At 39.6% G+C, this 23,399-nt stretch overlaps 2 protein-coding genes across 5 annotated transcripts in view; one reads left to right on the plus strand and one right to left on the minus strand.

Moving 5' to 3' along the window:
• Positions 1–23,399, plus strand: part of MCPH1 (microcephalin 1) — a 1,335,298-nt gene that overhangs the window by 815,129 nt on the left and 496,770 nt on the right. The window lies entirely within an intron of this gene.
• ANGPT2 (angiopoietin 2) overlaps positions 6,968–23,399 on the minus strand; it is a 147,664-nt gene continuing 131,232 nt past the window's right edge. The window contains exons 8-9 of the mRNA XM_085610821.1: positions 11,942–12,072; positions 6,968–9,417 (exon numbers count right to left, since the gene is read on the minus strand). Coding sequence (XP_085466947.1) covers positions 9,257–9,417; positions 11,942–12,072 — 292 coding nt within the window. The 3' untranslated portion in view covers positions 6,968–9,256. The remainder of the gene's footprint in view (positions 9,418–11,941; positions 12,073–23,399) is intronic.

A 23,399-nucleotide genomic window follows, 5' to 3' on the forward strand; every position in this document is an offset into this window, starting at 1 on the left:
CACGATGCTTGTAATGGTGATGCAAAAGCCACACATAGAGTCTTTCCGAGAGTTTAACAGTGAAAGTGAATGGCCTATGCCATTTAGTGCATATCCTTTGCCATTTACCATGGCCTTACAGGAAAGTTAAATCAATTTTAACAGTACTATTTTAGGAGTGGGCAATAACGCTGTGGTACTGTATAGCAGTGTGACAATCCACGGAACCCTATTACAAGCACAAATCGGTTTGAGGAAAGGCGGATTCCCTCCAATTCCATTTTTACAAAACAAGTAATTTATCTTTCAAGGTCTATATCATTCTTTAATGGCACTGCAGACAATTTCAGGAATTAAGGGTGCTGGCTGCTTATTGGACAATCCGTTTGCATGTCCACAACTGAAATAACCCAGAGCTGACTTTTGAAATTCAAGTAGATCTAGGGGCTTCAGAGGATTGGACTACTATCTTCAGATGTGCTTCAGGCGAAAGAATGGAGGGGTGGCTATCTCTTCAAGCAAAGCATGAAAGAGGAGAGATTGAGGTTAAATTTCTCATTAGGGGTAAGGCCTAGTGATGAGCGATGGAAAGGAGGAATGGTTGCTCAGTGTGGAGCAGTGATTGGGGTAGGCGATGGTGTCGCAGTGATAGAGGAGTCCAGAGGGCCCTCAGCGCTATTGAAAATGACATAACAAGAAAGTGTGGGTGGGATGGAGTGGGCTAACAAGTTGGGAATAGATTAGTAACTGAGATGTGGAGGCGGCTTCCTGCAACCCAGAAATCAAGAAATCAGTGGTTTCCCACATAGAACAAACGTTGTTGGCCCATAGTGATCTTCATCACAGGTGTTTGCAGTGAGGTTGGGAGCAAACCAACAAACCCCCTAGGTTGAAGAGGTGTTAGAGCATGGGCCCTTGTATAAATGCGATCAAAATATTTAAGCTGCTTTTACCTTTCATTTACTCGCTTCATATTCTGTCCCAATCTTCTGTGCTATTTCCTTCCTAGGGCTAGTAAAGTTTCAGGAAGGAGGCTCCACAAGAAAAGAAAGGGCTAGTTCACTGTAGGAATTTGCATACATATGGGGAGTGTATTATGGAGGTCTGATCGGCAAGTAATGTTAGAGTATGTACAGCTGCATAGATATGGTTGGAGAGTTGTTGAGGCATCTGTTAGCTTTCATTTCCAACCCTTTCATCCCCTTTAAAGTATCTGCATATGCAGTGTAGTACAAAGATACCCCTCCATGCTCTGATCACATGGCGGAACGCAAGTAAAGAGAAAGGTGATCATAGCTGCAAGATTTGAAATCCCTTCATCTTGGAATAGGATAGCGCTATCACCAGATGCCTTGTGATGCCCTGCACCATCTGATTTGACAGACAGGCAGTAGGATAAAATGATACACTTGCATCAACCAGTTTCGTCCCTCCTTGGCCCTAATTTCTAGGTAAGGCCATCCATGGACTATTGCATCAGGGTTTGGCCCGATGTCCTGCCTCCTTCCTATGTAAATGTTTAGCCAAGACACTGTCAGCCTGCACCATGATTAAATCTATACACAGTGAAACGTTTTAGGGGCACATAGAAAACTTCAGTCACCCCTAGCAAACCTGAGGAATTCAAAGTACTCTCGTCCATTCAGACCATTCCAGATTTGTAAGCAGGGTCAGGCTGAGACACAAAATGGCCCCGGCACCAAAATAAAGTAGTTTGCTTTAGCGAACCAGATGGCTAAATAAGTTACCCACATTTGCAGATTAGTCCAATTTTGCAAGGTATGGGGAATTGCATGCATTTATGTTTGCTGCAGGCAATGCAAGTGGTAATATCAGTGAAATCCACAATAAAACAAAATGTCCCAATGGGCCATAAACAGGCTCACAAACTGTTAAAAAACTGGCTCATACACTCTTGACAAACCAGCCCATTGGGCACTGCCTGATTACCCTATAAGCCAGTCTGACACTGTAGGCCAAGAATCAGATAACCACCTATTGCCTAAATTGAACTGGTGGAGCCCACCGACACTCATTTCTTCGGACTGGCACTTATTTCTCCTCATTAGACATTTACTGTGAACAATAGAGGGGGAAACACACATGAGAAAGAAGGAGAAACACTTACAAAGGGAGAAAGCAGGAACATGCAACAGTGAGATAAAGGAAGAAGGAGTGTCTGATAATGCATGGAAGAGCCATGAGGTCATTTCGCAACTACCGAGCCTTGGTATTTGGTATGCCAACATTTAAAAGCAAGGGGCGCAGGTTTAATGGCAGAGCTTTGGGCACTTTACAGATTAAGCACTAAAGCAAACATAGGACTTGTGATGTCCACAGAACTGCTCATTCTGGAAAGCACACACTCGCACTGATCAGCAGATTTTATAATTCATTTACTGCTACAAGGCACTGCTGATAAATGCTTACCTTATTAATATTAATTGCAGTAGCTATTAATGTTTGTAGCACAGTGCAGGTGTTAACGAATCAATGTAGAAGTAATGTTATGAACGTATCATTAGTAATCACAGTGTACCAATATTGTAGATAAATTGACTTTCATGTCTGCTAAGATTCTGTTCTACAACTAAATCCCCAATAAAATCCAATTTTGAGTATTTTGAGTTCTGCTTCCCAACATATAGCCTTATATAAACTCAGCATACCAAGTGAAGGCTTAATTTGTGTGTAAAGGTTTGGATATGCACACTTAAACTGAACTACTGAGAAACACATTTGGGTAAATTAGTTATAGGTTGTGGTTCAAGGGATGTCCACGTTGATTTCTATTTGTTGCCATACCAATTAAGTCCATTTCAGTTCAAGGTAAATTTAGTTTCAGGTTTGATCCCTGTGAAGTAATAATTACAATTTACTTTCATGTGCATTTTAATAATATTAATTGTAATAATGTGTTTTTGTGGTACTCAAGTTATATAGGCAAGCACAGTGAGGAGGTAGTATAATGCAAGCTTATGCACCACCTCATTCCCACTACCATCATCCTACTGCACCTACTAAGACTTTAAGTCAATTGAATACATTGTTGCTGAACAAGATAGCATTCCCAGCCATCACTTGTGACTCAGTGCTAACACAGGAAACAGCGGCCTTCATCTTTCACAAAGCAGCGCTACTGCTGTATCTGAGGTGCACGCAACCAGTGAATAATGCATTATTGGAAGTAGGCAAAGTTGTAAAATGTTTCCCTTCTGCAATCCAGTTGATTTTCAGGAAAGGTTAAGTATACTAGGGGAAATGCTCCTTGTCTGTCTACCACCAGGTAGGTAGGAACTGTTCCATGAAGTAGTCTTCTGTCATCTTCTGTTCCAGCCAGTTCTCTAATTGGAGAGCTGATGAGCAGCAGTTTTGAACATAATCCCGTTACTGTGATTGTCAACGACCCCTATACAAATCAAATTAAAGTTTTTGCATTATTCCGCCCTATCTTTTACTACACCATGACACAGTTCCTTACTACGCTAGACGGGTATCCCAGAGTTCTGTGTGCTTCTGAAATACAAAATGGTAGATCTATGTCTGACTGAGATTTTTCTCCCTCTCCGTCCAACCCTAGCTCAGTCCATTCAATAGAGGGTTAAATAAAAAAATCTAGACCTTTTGGGTACATCTGCTCTTATCCCATATGGTGAAAAGCTCTTCTGTATCTTAGAGAATACCTTCCTTCAAAAATATGTCCATCTAGGTTTACTCCTGGAAATTTGCATACAGAATGGTCAATGTTGGAGGAAGTTCTAAGGTGGTCATAAAAGTTGAATTTTTTCATTGTAATCTCAAAAGAGTATTGTGAGTAAGCAAGAGTGCAGGCAGTGCTACTCGATTACGGTGCCATGTTGGTAGTGATGCATAAGTAATGGGCACAGGATAGGGTTTAAAATCCATACCCTTGTTAGGCTGTGCCCAATACATATTCAGACTAGGTACTTGAAACGAAAAATAATTCACTGATGTTTTACTTTAGGGGGGACATTATTGTTATGTTAATATGGAAATCAATGCATTTATTAATAAAAATTAAATCTCCTCCTTATTAACAGAATCACCCATTGCGAACTCCACATCAACTTTGACTCACAATTATGTAGTCAAGCAGGCCCTGAGATCAAGGCCTGGGATTGCTGATTGATAGGTCACAGGTGGGTGGGTGTTTAGCTGGCAAGCAAATGCTCGGGCAGGAAACTCTTGATCAGTGCCACAGATAGGCGCAGAAACATTACAGGGGCCAAGGGAGATTGCCGCAATAAAGCACACCTGGCCGGAGGGGGTATGTCTGCTCCTAAAAAACCATAGAAAATCAGATGCCACATGAGTTAGGAACAAATAGACAATCAGGACCTAGCACACTCAGTGATCACACGCTCCCCATGCCGAACATCTAGACACCTTATCCAGTGGCCACACTGTGTCCACGCTAGGTCGAGACCCACCTATGGTAACCATTAGGCAATTAATTTATGACTCCAGAGGCAGCAACCAACATTCCACACCATATATGGTGCGCTGCAAGCTTTTATAACCCATCATATTTTGTATAAAAGAAGAACGCATACTGATTGTAAATTGGGACAGCCCTCAGACTTTGTGCCTGTAACTGTTTTCCTGGCAGTAATGTCTAAGTAAACAAACTGTTCCTGCTTTGCCAAATGTTTCTTGTCTTCTGTTAGTTAAGGGGTTTCGAACTCAAGTAACAGTTAAGAACTATGATCAGTAACATAACAGTATTATTAAAAACAGTATTATTAAAAAGATGTTGTTAGAAAACCTAGTTACGGTTACAATGCAGAGCCTCAAAACATTGACATTGTATTGAACTAAACAATTCGTAACTCATCCATGCAAAACTCCTGACCTCACCAAGGATATCACAAATCGCTTCATTGCTGGTGACAATTGGATGTGATCATTAATCTTAAATATCAAAATATTGCTATCAGATTATATATGACCTGAACTAGAGTTATAAGTCTATAGTACCAATGAAATGTCCTAAATTTCCTTACTGCAATTGTATATAGACCAGGAAAGCTGCAGTTCTGCTGAATGTTAACAGATGGCCCCTCTGCTACTTTTTGTATAGAACATAGGCACAGATATGACAGTAAATATATATTTTCGCAAATACATGCTGGAAACGTCTGTAGTATTAAAACACCATTGTTAGCATCATTATCAATGATACAGGATAATGTTATGTAAAAATAGGATGGTACATCCAAATTGCATGAGCAAATTTATGGGATACATGTTTGCAGTATTGAAGACATTGTGCCACTTTTAAAGAGTGAAATGGCAGCACATCTTTGGTACACAACATCACCAGATGACAACACCATTTAGACACTTTTGCAAATTAATATATAACTTTTGGTACAGGTGATCCCATTAATATCATGGACTTTGCTGGCTATTAAACGCTTTGGTGAAGGCAACAGCCTGTGCCTGAGAGCATGTGCACAGACCTGTGGGTAAAAGGCCCTGGACAGCTGCATGTCATGTTCAATGGGCACTGTGGTAGGTGAGTTTGAATGTTTTAAGCATTTATGAATGTGGGTCAAACCCCACGAAATTCACTAAGAAAACCTGTGTGAAGGGATGTTGTGGCTCTATTCTGTAATAAAAAAAAACTCAATATTCTCTGAAAATACCCCAAATGAAGAGGTGTACCTAAAAAGCACTGACATTACAGACTTCTGATTAGCAGTAAAACATTAAAGACCCCTAATGCACTTCTTTTGACACTAACAATTACATTTGTGATATCAACAGTAATACCAGTACTGCAGCCTTACGGATAACTGTAGCAGCACTTCTTCTCTAATTTCTCCAAGGGCATCTTATCTGCATAAAGCTATATTTAAATCTTACATCTGCATTAATTGACTGTGTGCACTCTTTGCCCTTTATACAATAAGACCACTTCTAGTTGCTGACAGTGGTCCTGCAGGTTTATACCTGCATTTAATATCTGTGAGGATATCTGTGAACTGTGTGGAACTGCAGCATCCTTCCTTTTCTATATAAACTCTTCAAAAGTTGTATAGTTTCAGACAGTAGTACTTCAATCTTTAATCTGCATCTAGTTGCTGCCATTTGTGATCTTGCTCTCAGTATAATTTCTGTGGGGGCACCTATTTGCTGGCTATGGTTTTTTATGATTTTATACATGATGTTACCAGCGATATTATCAATTTAGTTGTAGGGTTACCATTCACCTTCCTGAAATGTTGTTGTGGTTAGAACTGATGAAGTAGGTTTATTTGTTCCTACTGTGTATTGAGGGTTCTCATAAAGATATATGTAACAAGTAAGTGTGCTTTTTCATTGACATATTGGAATTCTGCAAAAGGAGCACATTATTTCTGTGCTTTCTTAAAGTATTGTTTCTGTAATTTACTTAGCAATATTTTCCAAAAACAATGCACTTAGAATCAGTCTGGCTATTGTATAGCACTAGAAGCCACATGGTGCTTTGTGTAGTATTGAAGACAGGATTTTTCATTTACAGATGTGTGATGGCTAGTTTTACAGAAGTGGAAAAACAGTCTCCAGTAATCCATATTTTAGTTTGGTTGACATTTTGATTTGGAGACTCATCTCTCAAAATATAGTTGCTTATTAGTCTTATATGCATTGTTTGGTGGGACATAGAATTTTGTGGACTGTTTGTTAAAGGTAACAATGAGATGTGCTGGGGGGTGGTTTGTGGTTTATTTGTGGTTGGTTAGTTTTTGGTTGCTCTGTACGTGAAGGCTGCAGTTGATGCTACAGTGGAAAATATAGTGTGGCCCTATATGGAGAGAAGGCGATTTCTGATTTTTTTCAGACAAAAATTAAGTATAAAAACATATTTTATCACTGCAAACAAAACTGTAGTTAAAATTCTGAATTTTTATGTACATTCTCATACACACATAACGAAAAAGGGCTGGTGGGGGTTGTGACGAAAAATATAAAGATAATTATATCAAGTTTAAGAATATACATTTTATGAAGTGGAATAGAATTTCACTTAGTACAAAGAAACAGTTGTAAAACATGTGCTCTTGCGTTAAGGAATTCCATAGGTGAAACTTTCACAATATTTCCATTTAGCCCAGTCTCTCAAGTAAACATCCATGATGGCATTACTTTGACTCTGGCCTGGTTCCATGTTGATTTTCTCAAAGTCCATTTGTTGCAAAGTCTTTACTTGTGCGTGTCTATTTTCACTTTCCCAGTTGCATCTCTTTGCTTTCTGTCGCATGGATTCTGTGCAATTTTGCAAAGCTCCTACTTCAGTAACACCACTTTTTGTTCTCACAACATGATAAGGGTTGCCTTTAACTCACTGTCAGATAATCTTTTATTGAATAGAAATAAATGTGCAAAAGTTATAAATTGTGTAATGCAACAAATGTGATAGATACCATGTAGTGCTGGGCAGTTCTTCTCATATCAGTAAAAATGAAAAGTAGAATGTGTGCTTCAACAAGAAAATCAATAAATGCACTTTAAGTTTTGTAGAACATTCTCCCATTAAAAACAACATAGACCCATTAGAAAGATTTTTGTACAAAAGTTATATATATATATTTTTAAATGCTGATATTAAATAAATCTATACATTATATTACAAGATGCGAGCTATATGGTACACAGACCTAGGCACTACAACAATGGATGCAGTATTTCAAGTAAAGTTTAAATTAATTTTAACATGCCATTCACTTAAAGTAGAACACTTTATTATAGCAAACTACTAATTAGTTGTCTGTTATTGTGGATCCAATTCACAACACTGTGGCGAAGAAAATTGGAAATTAAGTCTCCAGAGTTACTCCTGCATTTGGACTCTACTTCTAATGTTTGGTTGAATTCTGAAGCAATTCCAGGAATACTCCAGGATACCTAAGAAAATCTTAGATATCAATGAGTATTCAAATGTGCAACTATTTCTGCATGCATGTGGAAATGCTCAAATATGGAAAAGTTACACATTAGTACATTTGCATCTAAACTATTTTTTTTTTACATCACAACTAATATATGTCCTTTCCACGTTCTGTATACCACAATCAATTATGACACAAACCCTCTTCACTCCGATGCATTTACTACCTTTGGTGTAAATTTAGGTGTATGATCACGGTGGGAAACTACCCACCTCTTTTTTTGAGTACCCACAAACTTTGTGGATGCTACATCATCACTTATGAATCTTTTGCACACCTAAGTTGTACTTAACTGCACAACATATATTTTGAGAATCAGACCCTATGTGTTCATCTTGAAAAATAAAATAAATACTTCCACCAAAATGTAACTCCCAAACCTAGTCATATTATGTTCTTAATGCTTATGACGTTGTTCTTTTCAGTTATTTTGCAGTGAATCTTGTAAAGAAATCTGTAGTCGTAACTATAAATCTATATTTCTTCTAAAATAGTAGTACATTTCTATTATTATTCCTCAGCTCAAAACATTTACAAACATACAGCACAAAAGGGGCCAAAAATCAAGCTTAAGGATGGCAAATTATACAAACTTGCAGTATGAACATTATTGAAACCACAAAATCATACAAAGGATTCCTGTTTAATATTTATGCTTGTTAGAAAGGGGCATGCTGTGCTTGTATATAGAAGTGTTCTATACAGGGTGCTGAACAAATTCAGTCTATCTCTAAGCACTGGGCAATTTTCCTAAAGAAAGACACATGGCAGGCTTATAACATGTACAGAATTAAAAATGGAACATCACATACAAAATAATATGTATGTAATCAAAAGATGATGATAGTAATTATAACACAGATGGAAACTCCAGGAGAGTCATGCATATCTGCAATGAAAATGATCTGTTTACTGTATTTGTGGAACGCAGGCAGACATATTTAGTTATTTTGAAATTTGTGTGATAAGGCACAATGGCAATGTTCTGAAAGGGAATTTCACAGTTCCAGTTATTTAATAATACTTCGAGTCATTACTCATTCTGCTTTACAATTTCCTGAAATGCTTCTATACGGGTTTCTCTTTCTGTTAGTCATCAAATGTTTGAATACCTTAGTCTCCTATTTGGCTGGTTATACCAGTTCATAATAGCCAAGAAAGTCTATTTCTTTTCAGAAGTTCTAAGTATCCTTTTAGAACATCAGTGTCCTTTATTTAGTCTGTTGTTAAACGGAGATACCTTGCATCTGTGTTGTTACATTTTGAAAATGAAGTCTTTGAAGACAAAATATTATTAAAATTGATATCAGATCCAATCACAGTTAGAACTCTGCTGGTCGGATCATCATAGTTGTAGCTTTGAGTGAATAGCCAGAGCCTTTCCAATAGTACCATTTAATACCGTTAAACTTGTTTGTGTTCTGTCCCTGTGAATAGTACATTCCATTCAGGTTGGATGGACCACATGCATCAAACCACCAGCCTGTAAAACAGAATTAATAGCATTGGTGAAATAATTGAAAACATTGACATGAAAGCAATGGATTATACATTAGTGCTGTCTATTTTATTTTTGAACATCTGCAATTGATATGATTGTCATTGTTTTGATGCCCTCTCATACCATCAAATATTTTAATAGGTTTATTTTAGAAAAGTGGTTCACTCACAGGTGGTTTATGGATTATTTTACAAATGATCCCCAAATTAAACAATATGCTCTAAAACACTCCTCAATTTGTTTTCACAAGACCCCTGTATTTCAATATGATTGTTGTAAACATGACTGCTTTAAGCAGCTTAAGTATAAAACATTGAAGCTTTTTCTAAATGTTAAAGGAAACCTAGTGGAATACTTTAGCACTTATAACGGTACCTCTGGAATAGATACAACAAAGCCTTGCTTGCAATATTCACCCCAATTCTATCCTTACTTCATATCTCCCCACTTGATTTCCTTTGATTTTCAACCCAGAATCTAGCCAGTGGAATGGTGGTCATGGAAATTGTTAATGGGGAATTTGCAACAGAAGTCAAAGAAGGACGCAGCTCTTAAGACGTGTTCAGCAATCACGGTTTGTTTAAACTTGTTTAGGGCTAATCATTCTGATGTGCTACTTTACAAGCTCAAGGAATGCTGACACTCTTTGAATGTATTATACATTAATAAATCTGTAGCAAATAGCAAGTTGAATCACTTCATGCACTGAGCAGTAAACAAAAGAAAGAGAATGTTCACTTTATTTTATCCCTACCTTTTTAAGTTGCCATTTGCATTGATGTTAATGGATAATACTTAGGGGCCAGATCATATAGAAAGCAGTAAATCTGCACCTGTAAAAGTACACCTATGTATAGGTGCAGATTTACGACTTGTTTGTTATCCTCATACATTCCATTTGCACCCAGAACGGGTTTCCGGGTGTACTAAGGGAATGTCATGTAATCTCTACCTAATGCTCCTGTTTCCACTGTGGGTAATTCTGTATAGGCTCCGAATACGAGTCAGGTGGAGCTGTCTCTGCAGGTCGAATGCTGCTTTGCCTGATGACAAATATTTCTACACCTGGATTTTCTAGTACGAGAATTCCAGGCCCAGTAACCTGCTGTAAATTCCAGCCAGTAAAATCATGTACAGATTGGCAGGGGCTGCAGGCGCAAGCGCAAGGCCTGGCCGCTGCCTGACCACACATCCCTCCAATGACACGATGAGAGTATGCAATGCTCCCCCCTACCTACACACAGCCTACCCTGCCACCTGAAATCCTACCCACCACTGCCCTCTACCCTGCATTAATCCACATGGATTTGGGAATTCGGTGCATAATTTGACCCTGAAAAACCAGGTCCTCATGGTTATGTCGGGATTAACTCAAACTTGTGGGATTTACTACTGAGAAATTCTCCTTACTCATGGAGAAGAAATTCACAGCAGTAAAACCATTTTTGACTACCAGTAATCCTTTTGGAACTTCTTCACAGGCATTAACAAAGTGTTGACCGCAAACCTATGTTTATGGCTGAAAACAGCTTTGTGAATTAGCCCATTAGTTGCTAACTATTCATTCTTTGCTGTCATTGCTTAACATTATTTCATACATCTGCTTTTACCAAATTAAAAATGCTTTATGGAATAAATCTGAATGGAGTAAAATCTACAAGACTTTCCAGGGTGATAAAGGGTTGAAATGAGTTTGAGACCGGCCAAAAACGTGCGGTTTTTAGGCGACCCCAAACATATTTCCTGCCCATGCCTTGTTAAGCTTGTTTACCAACCCTTGCATGGGATTTACTACTATGGGTTTCTCCACATTTATGGTGAAGAACTTCACAGTAGTAAAACAATTTATGCAAGCAGGAATGCATTTTGTGAATCTCTAGCAGTCATTAATGGCAGTACTTTGAGTCCTAAACGTATGTTTATGGTCAAAAATATATTTGAGAAACGTCTGCTTAGTTGCTAAACCTTTATTTATTTTGTCATTGCTTAACAATATTTTATGCATCTGAAGAACCAGAAGATTTGTATTCAATGGTTATATACCACAACATCAACAGTCTGTAGATTACATTTACTTCAATATCCATTAAATCTTAACGTCGAAATGACCATTACCGTAACCTGCAACAACTTCAACAATAGAGTTAATGGCTATGTCATGTAGTTGGTTTGTCTACAGAAGGTCTGTCACTCTAAAGGCTGTAGTTGTGATTGGGGTGCACTGTGTACTCATCTTAAGAGCACTCTCACTTCCTACAGTGATAGGATATTTGCAACAAGAGGACAAATGCATTTCAGAAATTCTGTGCTTACATTTTGCATTTTCCATTAATTTCCACCACAATTTACATTTATCATGTGTATGTAAAGTACATCAAATAAGCAGCACCTTTCTTACCAGCTCCGTGTGTAAAATTAATAATGACTCACTGGGAATTTAAAATATTTCACTTAACTCCGACTCCCTCTCAGTGCTAGTAACTGAAAAACAGAATAATATTCCTACCTCCGGTTGCCATTTGTGAACATTTGCAAATACATTTGTCATTGTCCGTATCCTTTGTGCTGAAATCATTTCCTGGTTGGCTAATACTATTTATTTTTCCGGCTGTCCCCGAGTATCCTTTAAGGTGGATTCTGTAGTGTAGGCAAAGGAAAGAAAATATAAGTCAGAATGTATCTATTTTTGTTTTGCGTTGGTGGAAAAGTATTCCGCAATATACAAATCCTTTTCAGAGCATTAAAATATCACATTCTATCTTGTTGTTAGCTACAAAAAGATAAATGATAACATAAACAGAAGAGTAAGCAAGGTAGTTAATTATTTAAGATGAGACAGCAATTATCTTTTGAATTTGCACTGTATTGTTTCAATATTGATGTTTTAAAACCTCTATTAATTGATTACACTTACACAAATCTAGTAAGAGAAGCATTTGCTATATCCATGCATGAGATTTTAAACTTGTCTGGACAGTCTAAAGACGGTATCGCATAAAGTGAGCCCTGTTGGAACTAAGTGAAGGCAGTACAGTAACAGTTCTGGGCTGGCTTGTGTCTTAAGTGTTTGAAGTGCTAGAGCAGTGCTATTTTACCACCTTAGAGAGTGGTAAATTGTTTGTGGTCACAAGAACGTCCAAGACGTCCAGCTTTGGATGTAAAAGTGGTAGCATTTGTTCACACATCTAAAGTCAATAACAGAACGAAACAGTTAAATCGGAACACAAGCACAGCAAAACAGAAAATAATGCAATTGCAATAGTGTTTTTCAACAGCACTAAAAAACACAGAACGAATTAGTACCACAAGAAAAATCCACACAACAAATGTTTACAAACATTTTTATCACACATTCCCACTTTCAGAATCATTGTTTTCATAATACGGTGGTAAAAGGTGTTGGAAGCAAGCACTGTTCTAATAGCACCAGTCAAAAATGTTTTGTGATCCAGTTGTTTATAGCTTACTAATGTGTAAACAGAAAATACTTTTCTACCAGAAAGGCTGCAAAAAGTAGCAAATGCAGGTACATGAAACCTGGTAGGGCAGGATGTATACATAGAAGCAGTGGTGTTTATATTGGGTGGATAATGGAAATATAAGACAATTTAAATATATGATATAATTAACATTATAACCATTCTAAGTATGACTGTAATGCAAACGAAGTTGCCAATTTAAAACTCTGTCCTTAAGTGATTAGAGGACGTCATCTGTTCTTCTAGTTCTCCCTCCAACAAAAGTCTTTGGATGGCGGCAAATCAAAACTTGTGTACTTCATGAAGTGTGTTCCTATTAAAGGGGTCAAGGAAGCTAAGGAATCATAAATTAAATGAGGTACTAAGTGATTCGCAAGTGTTGGTCAACAGAGCACTAATTGTGGGCCAGCATGTAGGGAGATATTGACTGGGAAAGGCTCTTCCACAAAGAAACCTGAAGACGAGTGACAACAGTTTGTATGTATTTCTATTTCTTGTAAAGAAACATCCAACGTGATGTTGGAATTTGGAGGTAGATATTTATGTAGAAGCTCAAACGGGTGAATGTAGCAAAAATCATGATCTTGTATAGGAGTGCAAGGCCTTACTGAGGTATGCTCACCATGCAACAGTTGTAATAGTAAATATTGCTCAATAATGGCATTGATGAAGCTATTGACTGGAAAAAGAGTTGAGGGTAATTTTATGGTTATGGTGTTGCTATCAGGCAGCTATGAAATGGTAATTAGAATAACTTTTAGGTACACGTTTGAGGTCAAAAGTGCACCACGATTTCTGGCACAGTGAGATGGTGTAAGAATACTGGGTAGGAAAGTCATAGGGTCTCATAGAAAATGAGGTACTCTGGAGGCAGGGAAGAAGAGTATTTGAATTTTTAGAAATTTGAACAAAAGTGAGCTAAGAGCCATCCAGTAACTGTGCAGTTGTTTGGAGTATTTGTTCGTTGTAATTGGCATAAGTGTGATTTAAAAAAATGTAAAAGTACTAATGATGACACAAAATCCTGTACTTCAATGTTCAGTTAACACAGTACCCTCTTTATAAGATCCACTTGTCCTAAGAATGCTACGTCTTGGCATACTCATGTGTCAATGTTATGTATTCAATAGCATTCAACATGTCTTACTGTTTAAAATGTAACCACATCCTCTTTATATCAGTCTTGCTCTTTCTTATTGTCACCTACTTGTCCTGTTTAATTGTCTCTGGTTACATTTGTCTTTACAGTGTACTGTAAAAGTATTGGAATGCAATTTATTACATTATTGAGAGGAGCACATATTTATAGAGGAACATAAATATATAGTCCTGTTAGTGCTGTACTCAAGTAGTTTGAGTGCTGGCTGGATGAACATATTATTGGCTAGGAAGTGCGGTTTCTTTATTTTGATAGTCTTGTCAGTCACACAGTGAAATCTGCATGTGACGCAAGCTTGAAGGGGTATTTATGTGGTTGTTTCAGTGTAGAGATTGGCCATATTTTATATGTTGTTTTATCCGACCAACTCACTGCCTTCAAGGATGCTAATGGTGGTCTTGTGAAATCTCATATCTATGTGGGATGTGGCATGGCTGATTACTCACAAGTTGGGTACTGAGGAATATATTTTTTTGTTCAAGAACCAGAAACCTGAAGATTTCTTGCTGATCCATTCTCTAAAGGTGAGCTGTGTAAGAATGTGATGACAGCTTCCCCATCCCTCTAAAATGTCACCTTTTCTAGCTCACTATGTCTTGTTGTCTTTGAATATGTTGAAAATGCTCTAGATTGTTTAGGCTGCTCTTTCAGCAGAGCATTGCTGGACTTAGATGTACCCAAAGTGTACCCTATTTGAGAGTGCTGACTGATATGCAGACACATGCCTTTTTACCTGTACTCCTTTTAGAAGTGTCTCCTTACATTCTTGTTAAAGATCTGTTCATTCCTCTTTGTGGTCATTCACTTCCTTCTTAGTGTGTGCTGTGTGGCTGGATTATGAGTGGCATTTTAGCAGACCATGCACTATGTGAGGTCTGCTCAGCAACACCACCCGGATAAAATTGACTGTCGGTGCAGAACATGTCCTGATCGGACCATCAACACGTTACCTCAAACTGGGAAACCAGCCACTACCTTCCCCATGAACATTTATACCAGCATTTACTAATCCCCTTCCTTCGGTGTAGAAGATCCAGGAAATGGCAGCAAATGTGACACCTTCTTGAGACTGGTACATAGACTGGCATCAGACGAAAAGACTATAACTGCTCCTGTTGTTTGGATGATGAGGAGCCCAAATGTTGAGCCGATCAGCCTTGACCAAGAGAGGGTAGAGCTAATTCCCAGCTTTCTGAGACCAGCATAGAAGATAATTCAAATAATGTTCCTGTGCAGGAGTCACAAGGATCTGCAACTCAAGTGGTCTGGACTGACTGTATTATCAGAGGGTTAAACATGTTGGAGATACTGAAAGGCTGACTATATTGTTGAGCTTTCACTAATCAGTTGACCTAACCCTCTAAGCACCTGCTGTTTACCCTGGTGAAGTGTGCATGGTCACGTCAACCAGTGGTGGACAAGCAGTGTGATATTGAGCTGTCACTACAGCCTTTTGTTGATTAGTAAGATACTTGTTTCACTCATTCTTGAGTCTCAGATGATCATTAATGTTGATGCAGATCGAGCCCAGGTCTTTGCAATCCCTTCCATAACAATGTCCATAGACTCTAAAGGTAAATAAACTTTAGGGTCTTACTGCTTAAGAACATAAATGTGTTTCATATATTAGCTCACCCTAGAAAGTGTTAGAGATTTTGTAGTTTCTTTTGAGTGTTTAATTTAAACTACCCTCTCCACTTGTACTCTAAATAATGATCCCTCAGACTGAGCCTTGATTTTACAATGCTTTATTACTGAGCCACAATATATTTGACTCCCAAACCTACTGCCACCTACTGAAGTAAGCTTTGACAGCTCCACTGACCTAACATTGTAGAGCTAAGGGCACAAAGATAGTTTTCAGTCAATTCAGCCTCAGTACTATAGTACCCAAGACCCTGGGACACCCCCGTGCTTTGTATGGTCCAGAGCTGGCCTTGTGTTTATTTTAATTTTATTTTATTTATTGCAAATGTATATAGCGCGCACATTACCCGAAGGTGTCAGAGCGCTTTAAAAAAGAACCAGTTGTGTTACATAAGGACTTTAGATTACATGAGTTACATAAGAGATACAAATGGAAAGAAATTGCAAATGTACAAGTTATAAAGTCACTCAAGAAAGAGATACAAGCAGATAAACTCTAAGATCACATAGGAACGGTAGAAGTATAAAGGTCAGCTACATATACTAGTGGTTAGAGTTATATATATATTCACTGAAAAAACCATAGGTTTCACACACGTTATAGTTAGGAATTAGCATTTAAAAAACCTTGCTAATTCAATGAAAAAACCATAGGTTTCACACATATTATAGTTAGCTGGAAATTTTACTGATAAAAAACCAATGAAATTCCCCCGTTATAGTTACTGTAGGCAACTATAACTCACGCGACCGCAATCCTCTGCTGATGCTAATACTGTATTTAGACACTTATTTGCCCATGTCTTCTTCCATTAAATTTTAGCTATACATATATTACAAATATTTTTTTTTCATAAAGACACATATGTCATCAGCAGAGGATTGCGGTCGTGTGAGTTATAGTTGCCTACAGTAACTATAACGGGGGAATTTCATTGGTTTTTTATCAGTAAAATTTCCAGCTAACTATAACATGTGTGAAACCTATAGTTTTTTCATTGAATTAGCAAGGTTTTTTAAATGCTAATTCCTAACTATAACGTGTGTGAAACCTATGGTTTTTTCAGTGAATTTGTACGTTTTTTTAAATGCTAAGTTACTTTACGCCATTCGTGGCGTGCACGCCCACTTAACGCAGTTCGTTCCGTGCGCGCACGGTGCGCTTCGCGCACCGTGCGCGCACAGTGAGCACGCGGTGGGCTTCGCGCACCGCGCGCCCACTTTACGCAGTTAGTGCCGTACACGCAAGGTGGGCACGCAGTGCGCTACGCGCACCGCGTGCCCACGTTACGCAACGTGCGCACATGGAGGACATATTATGCGCTTCCTTGTGATAGGTAATCTGTTAAATTTAATTTGTAAGTGATGACAATAATATGCCATGCACAGAGAGTGTTTTTTTTTTTTAAATTAAAATTTTTAGCGTAAGCGCACCGTACGCGTACGGTAAGCGTAATCGGCGAAATTTTCAAAAAATAAAAATTTACAGTTTTTGGCCTTGGGGGATCTTTGAGGACTCAACTAACATGGCTATGTGCATGGGCGCTGTCTAAACAGCCCCTTTATATGTTTTTTGCCTTTGTTTACAGCCCCCCCCTCAGAGTGCGAGAGAGAAAATGGCGGCCGCCGCTTCCTGGTTTCGACCGAGTCGAATGTTTACTTAGATGTAACAGCCAATCAGAATCGCGCTCGCGCACGCCACCGTACGCGTACGGTAAGCTTACGGTAAGCGTACCGTAAGCTGGCTCAGATATATATATTGATTTAAAGGCTATTTTCTCAGAATCTACTGAACAGATTTACACCAAACCTACAAAAGGCACTTCCTTGACCTGAGGACTACCTCTCTTCCAAATTTCTAGTAATTCTGTTCAGCCGTTCGGGCTGTAGCCCTGTCTAAAGGTCCTATGGCAAAATGCATGGGAAAAACGCGTTTTGGGACCCCCCTTTTATCTCAGCCCCCGCTTGACGAATCCCCCCGAGACTTTCAGGGTAGGAGCGGAGCGTAGCGCCCCACCTATTTTGAGAAATTCGCGAGGATTCGTCGACCGGCGCCAAAGTTATTCAAAATAGAATGTTGCGGATTTCCTATGGAAACAGGGTCCTAACTATAACTACCTACTGGCGACCGCCAGTAGGTAATATATATATATATATATATATATATATACGCAAGTTGCAGATTCACACAGGGTTACATTTTAACAGGAATTAGGCTTAGACAATTATATATTACATATTTACAGAGCAGGAAATTCTTGCCAGGTGTTCAGGTGGTGTTGCATTCTAGGCTGGAAGTCTTTACGAAATCAGGTTTCCCGCCCGGTTCAAGCAGTGAGGCCCCGGAAGGCCCAGCGGGCCAAAACCGCGTATAGACATTGTAAGCTGCAGGCGCCATGTTTGAATCAGGCAGACTAAGAGTCAAAAGGAGGACAGTTTGTTGATATGTAGCTTTTGTCAGATTCACCCCTTGGGGGAGGATTGGTCTGCCCTTACTGTCCCTTCTGGGCCCCAGTCTTTTGGTTGCTCCTTCCCTCCTGCACATTATTTACCTCGCACGCCGATTCTGGCACTCCCGGTGGTATTGATGTCTGTATTTGTCCCCACTGCCGCCATTTTGGAGTCAGGCAGGCCGCTTGGGTGAGGTGAGGACCCTATTCGGCCAGCCAATGCAAATCTTTTTGGCTTGATGCTAGGCGGAGATCTGCAGTCTACAGGCCTGTCCCTCTGTTCCCACAGTCTGCGTGAGCACCAGATGCTGCCTTAGAGCCCCTTCCTACTCTTCCTCTTATTTGCTAAGTCTTTCAAGGGCTGTGTCGAAGAGTGCAAAAAGTAGAATCTGAGACAGCGCCGAGCTGGAGCTTAAAGTGAGGCATTTTCTCACCTTGACCTCTGGCAAATCTGCCACTCTTGGCAGTAAAGAGACTTTCCTCCTCCCTTCCACACACATACTCACCCTGCATTTATGATTTTGGGGTAAAACTGAAGGCACCATACTCTTACACACATAGCACATGTGAGTACTACTCTGCTGCACTCCTACAGCTAGACTCAACAGTGATTGTGCAATACAACAGTCTGCTAGTCTCTTACACCCCCTAACACCCAGATTGGCTGAAGGTCTCCACTTAAAAGGCCTCTACTAGTGAGCCTTTCACTGGTATGGGGTCTTTCCCAACTTCCTGTTCCAGCTAACAATCAGTCAGTGGCCATGATGGTAGGGATGGAATGTTTGCCATACAGTCACTCTGAATATGAACATTTAATAAAAAATAAATTTAAAAAACTTACCTTACCGGCTCCCGCACTGCCTCCGCTCCTGGCCGGGTCCCGCATTTTCCTGCTGCTTTCCTGCTCTCCTGCCTCCGGCATTAACACAAAGCAGACAGCCTTCCTCCCCTCCCCTAAGCCAATCACAACGCAACAATGGCAGCGTTGTGATTGGTGGGGACAGCGCCCAGCCGGGCACCTATGGGGAGGCCATTTCTCTACATAGAGAAAATGCAGAGTGCGCATGACTGGTTTGGTCGGCCCCAGAGGACCAACCAAACAGTCAGAGCCAACAACAATGGGCAAGCCCCCAACCAGGCATACCCTTCTGCTTTCTCGCACTGCTAGAAAGCAGTGGGGCGACGCTCCTCCGCCCTAATGGAGGCACCGCCCCGGTCCTCAAATGTGACTGAGGTACTGTTGCTCTCTGTGCAAAACCTCAGTACTTTTAATTCAGGAAACAGAGCTTTTCAGACTCCAGATGAAGTAAAAGTCTAACCTCAGACTAAAGATTCTTCTGATGTTTTGTGGCTTTCTGTTGGATTGTAGTGCTACTTTTCACCAGTGCTTTACACCCTGACGAGTCTGCGAAATTTAATCACATGCCTTTTTGGAGTGTGGGGTTGAAAGTGTGTTGGATGTTCTATTTCAAGATGTTAGTAAGGTCCATAAAGTTGATGAACATGTCCCCAACATGCTGCGCTTAAGTGTGACATGCTAAAGGAGCGTGAGAACGTCCATTACAACATGCTCGACTCTTATTCAGTTTGACTCTATTTTTTTCTCTGTCTTACTGTTGTGTTTTGTATTTTATCTTGCGTTCTGAAGCAACTTAGCTATCATGTGTCGCTGCATAGTAGCACTTCTAAATAAATAAGTACCAAACCGCACAGATTTCCGAAAGCTGAGAGTCAAACTTAAGTGGTTGTTAACATTAATGTTGTGGACAGGGAGGAGTGCCAAACCTGCCTTAATCCTAATATTGTGGGAACGTCGCAGATTAAGCAAGTTTTGTTGAACTGCGAGCATGGGACAACTTTGTGCATTCCTCATAACATATTGCACTTAACCGAGGTCACTTCCAGTTCACTTGCCCCAAAGAAGTTGATGCCACCTTGCAGGCGGGGTGTCAGTGGCATGGTACTGATGCGCTTATTTTTACCTATCATAGCTCACGAGGAAACTTTACTCGTTTGTGCACCCAAGTTTATTAGATTGCTTCCAAATCTACCACGTTTTTGTGATATTTACCAGCCGATGTATTAATGTTCCTACCATGTCGGCATCTGCATTTTTTGATCCGGTCCCTACCTCACATCACAATTAAACTTATTGAGTTAGCTACCACTAAAATTGGAGATCATACATCCCCAGTACCCTATATACTTTGTATTATTTGTATCTAATTTGTTGAATAGCATTTCCACAAAGGGTAATAAATTGATTACCCTTAAATTGAGTTGTAGCTCTTATTTACAGCTCTAAGAAACAACAGCAAGAGCGATTTGTTGCCAGCTTTGCATGTCAACTTTCTATTCACATACCATATTTGCAGACAGTAAAATAAAACATGGAAACATCACCCAAATACCACTGCAGGGGTCTTCCTTTTAACCGAGGGATAGTCGGGTAGCACAGGAAAAATCGCAGTATCTTACCACAAACCAGGAGGGAAATTTACCAAATCACTTCACCAAAATCATTTCTGCAGACCCTTTTTTTCCCGATTTGTTCATCAGTTTCCAACAATAGCTCAACAATTAGGTTACCTATTTAGGCTTTATTTTGCTATTCAAGGCCTCCCTGGCCCTCGACCAATCCAGTAGCTGCTTCCTGGGCTCTCCGCTCTCTACTCTCTATGCTACTTATTCATCACCCCTCATCGATCTGGTGCTCTCTCCCTCCTCCCCAGCACTTCCCTTGTTTTGCTCAAAATAAAGCGCTATGACGGGGGCAATGATGGCTGCATCATAGTGCTTTTTTTTTTACAGCATGCTCTTCAACCCCACTCTCTCTCCCTTTCACCACCCCCACCTGACTGACAAAGCCAATAGCGCACTCATAGGCGAGTCCTGTTGGATTTGCCAATGCTTGTTCTACTATGGTTGTGGCAACAGTCTGACTGCGAGACCCGATCCATAATATAATGCAAACTGCAGAACTCCCATTAGATACAAAATAGGTTGTCTTTTATGTCTGGTGATGTAGGAAGTCCAGGATAAACGAGAATTCACTCAAAGCCCGCCATCTTTCCTAGACATAAAAAAGAGACTGATTCTTATGCTAGGACATTCCAGCTGTATACATAATTCCTGTCTTTTATGTCTATGAAGCTTTTCACTGCCCTAGACTGTCTACTTTATTTATATACTCAATTGACTTACTATTAAAGTATTCATTTAATGGGACCATTGACAAATATCAGCAGTGTTAACCGTCCTCCCTTCATAGATATAGCAAACAGTCTATTTTATCGAAGATAGACGTTTACACCGCATAGCGCACCCATCCATGCATATCATAAAATAAACCTGCACTGCTCTGTTGGCGTCTGGGTGATTCCCACTGAAAAACTTAACAGCTCAAACTTTAGAAATATTTTACTTGGATTTTAAACCCTAAATCACCTTAAGATTTGGGGTTGGTAAAACAAACTAGCCTCATCCTAGATCGGAAATGTTGACAACGTGCCTTACTGCTAAGGTACTTGTTTCGATTTAGAATCTGTTTCTGTTTTTGGTTGTATTTTGTGTTTCGAACAGTAGCATTCCTGTGTGAAAAAGATACTCCTGATGAATCATTGATCCCGTTTAGAGTTAATGCCCACAATCGAAAGTTAAGCAACGAAATTGCACACAATCTCGTTTGCCTTTTTTATCCATTGCATGATTGTAAACATGCCGCAATGATGCAGTTTTAACAATAACTTGGTTCATTCAGTGGCAAAACAGATATTTTCACAAAAGGTATGTTGTGTGTCAACAAAAATGCAGTTGTTACAAAAGGAACAATAGTGGTACAAATAGCCATAGGCATGAGTAATGACCCATTTTCATGAGCTTTTTTGATGCACGCATTCCCAAAGCCTCAGCTGAAAAAAAACTTTACTTCAATATATAACTCTTTCCAGATGGAAAAATATTTAGTTTGGAATTAGGACAATGGTTAACGGATGTGCTTTTTGATGGGTCTCAAATATCTTGAAGCCAAGATGTCAGAATTTAATAATACTACATAAACTTAGATTTTACTGCCTAAAATAATAGTGATGATGAGCGGTTTAGTCTGCATATTTGCTATCTCTTTCATTCTTCATTTAAAAACAAAATTGTCTAAAACACTTGCATAGCGCAGGTAACCAATCAATTACTGCCTCATCCGTTCTGTATTCCCTATTTTGAATCCACTAAAACGATTGTGAGGATGAGTATACCAAGTGTTGGCTACATTTTCTATAACAGGAAAAATGTTTTGACTCTTTTTCAGGGCCCCCATCTAAACTAGCAAATGTTGTGTTCTCATCCTTCGGTCAACCTGTATATGCACATTTCATTCTATATGACTCTTCTCCTGGGGCGGATGGTTTGAAACAAGAACTTTAAAAAGATTTTTTTAAACCAATAGCTTTAACATACTTCTCCTTTCACTCTTTTACAAATCTCCTGCAATGTAAAGAGGGGTTATAGATCCCCCTGCAGATAGGGCAATTAATGGCTGCACCCACTTGCAGGCGGATGTTTGACGGGAAGTTCCATAGGGCCTCCTTCCCCCTTGAGAGGGAGCAGTGCCAGTGTGCCACCTTTTGGTGGTGTACTCTCAGTGCACATCCTAAGGGCACGTTTGCCTCTTCACCCGCATTGGTAATGTACGGGTGCAGAGGTAATGTGATTCCCTCATGGGGCCACACCCCCATGCAAATGAGCCAACACCCTTTCAGGAGAGCGCTGGTGCTACATATGCACCAGCGTTATCAGTATTACAGAATAGGGTTGTACAATTATCTGCGGCCCCTTCTGTAATACCATAGTAGACCGTGGTACAAAAAGCATCCCGCACACGCTCGTTGTGCCCCCAAAGTACTATATGTAATACAGCTCCAAGTATTTCCCTTCCTTAACATCTGATACACTCTTTTCATTAATAATAAACTGGTCAAATTGGTCTCACTCTGTGTGGGCTTTGTTACCGCAGTTTGTGGAACTTGATCTTACACTATAGCACACTTCAAAGTTTCAGAGAAATCAAAAAACATGAGTCAAATGCAGTAAGATCGACATCCCCTAGCCATACTATGGCCCCTTTAATTGACATCTATATGCAGCATCAATATAAACCGCATTCAGCTGCTTTTTCTGGGCTACTCATCTATACATTGGACAGCAGTGCATTGTTTTACTGATGTCTCTAGT

Source organism: Triturus cristatus, chromosome 6 (assembly GCF_964204655.1).
Source record: "Triturus cristatus chromosome 6, aTriCri1.1, whole genome shotgun sequence".
Classification (NCBI taxonomy): Eukaryota; Metazoa; Chordata; class Amphibia; order Caudata; family Salamandridae; genus Triturus; species Triturus cristatus.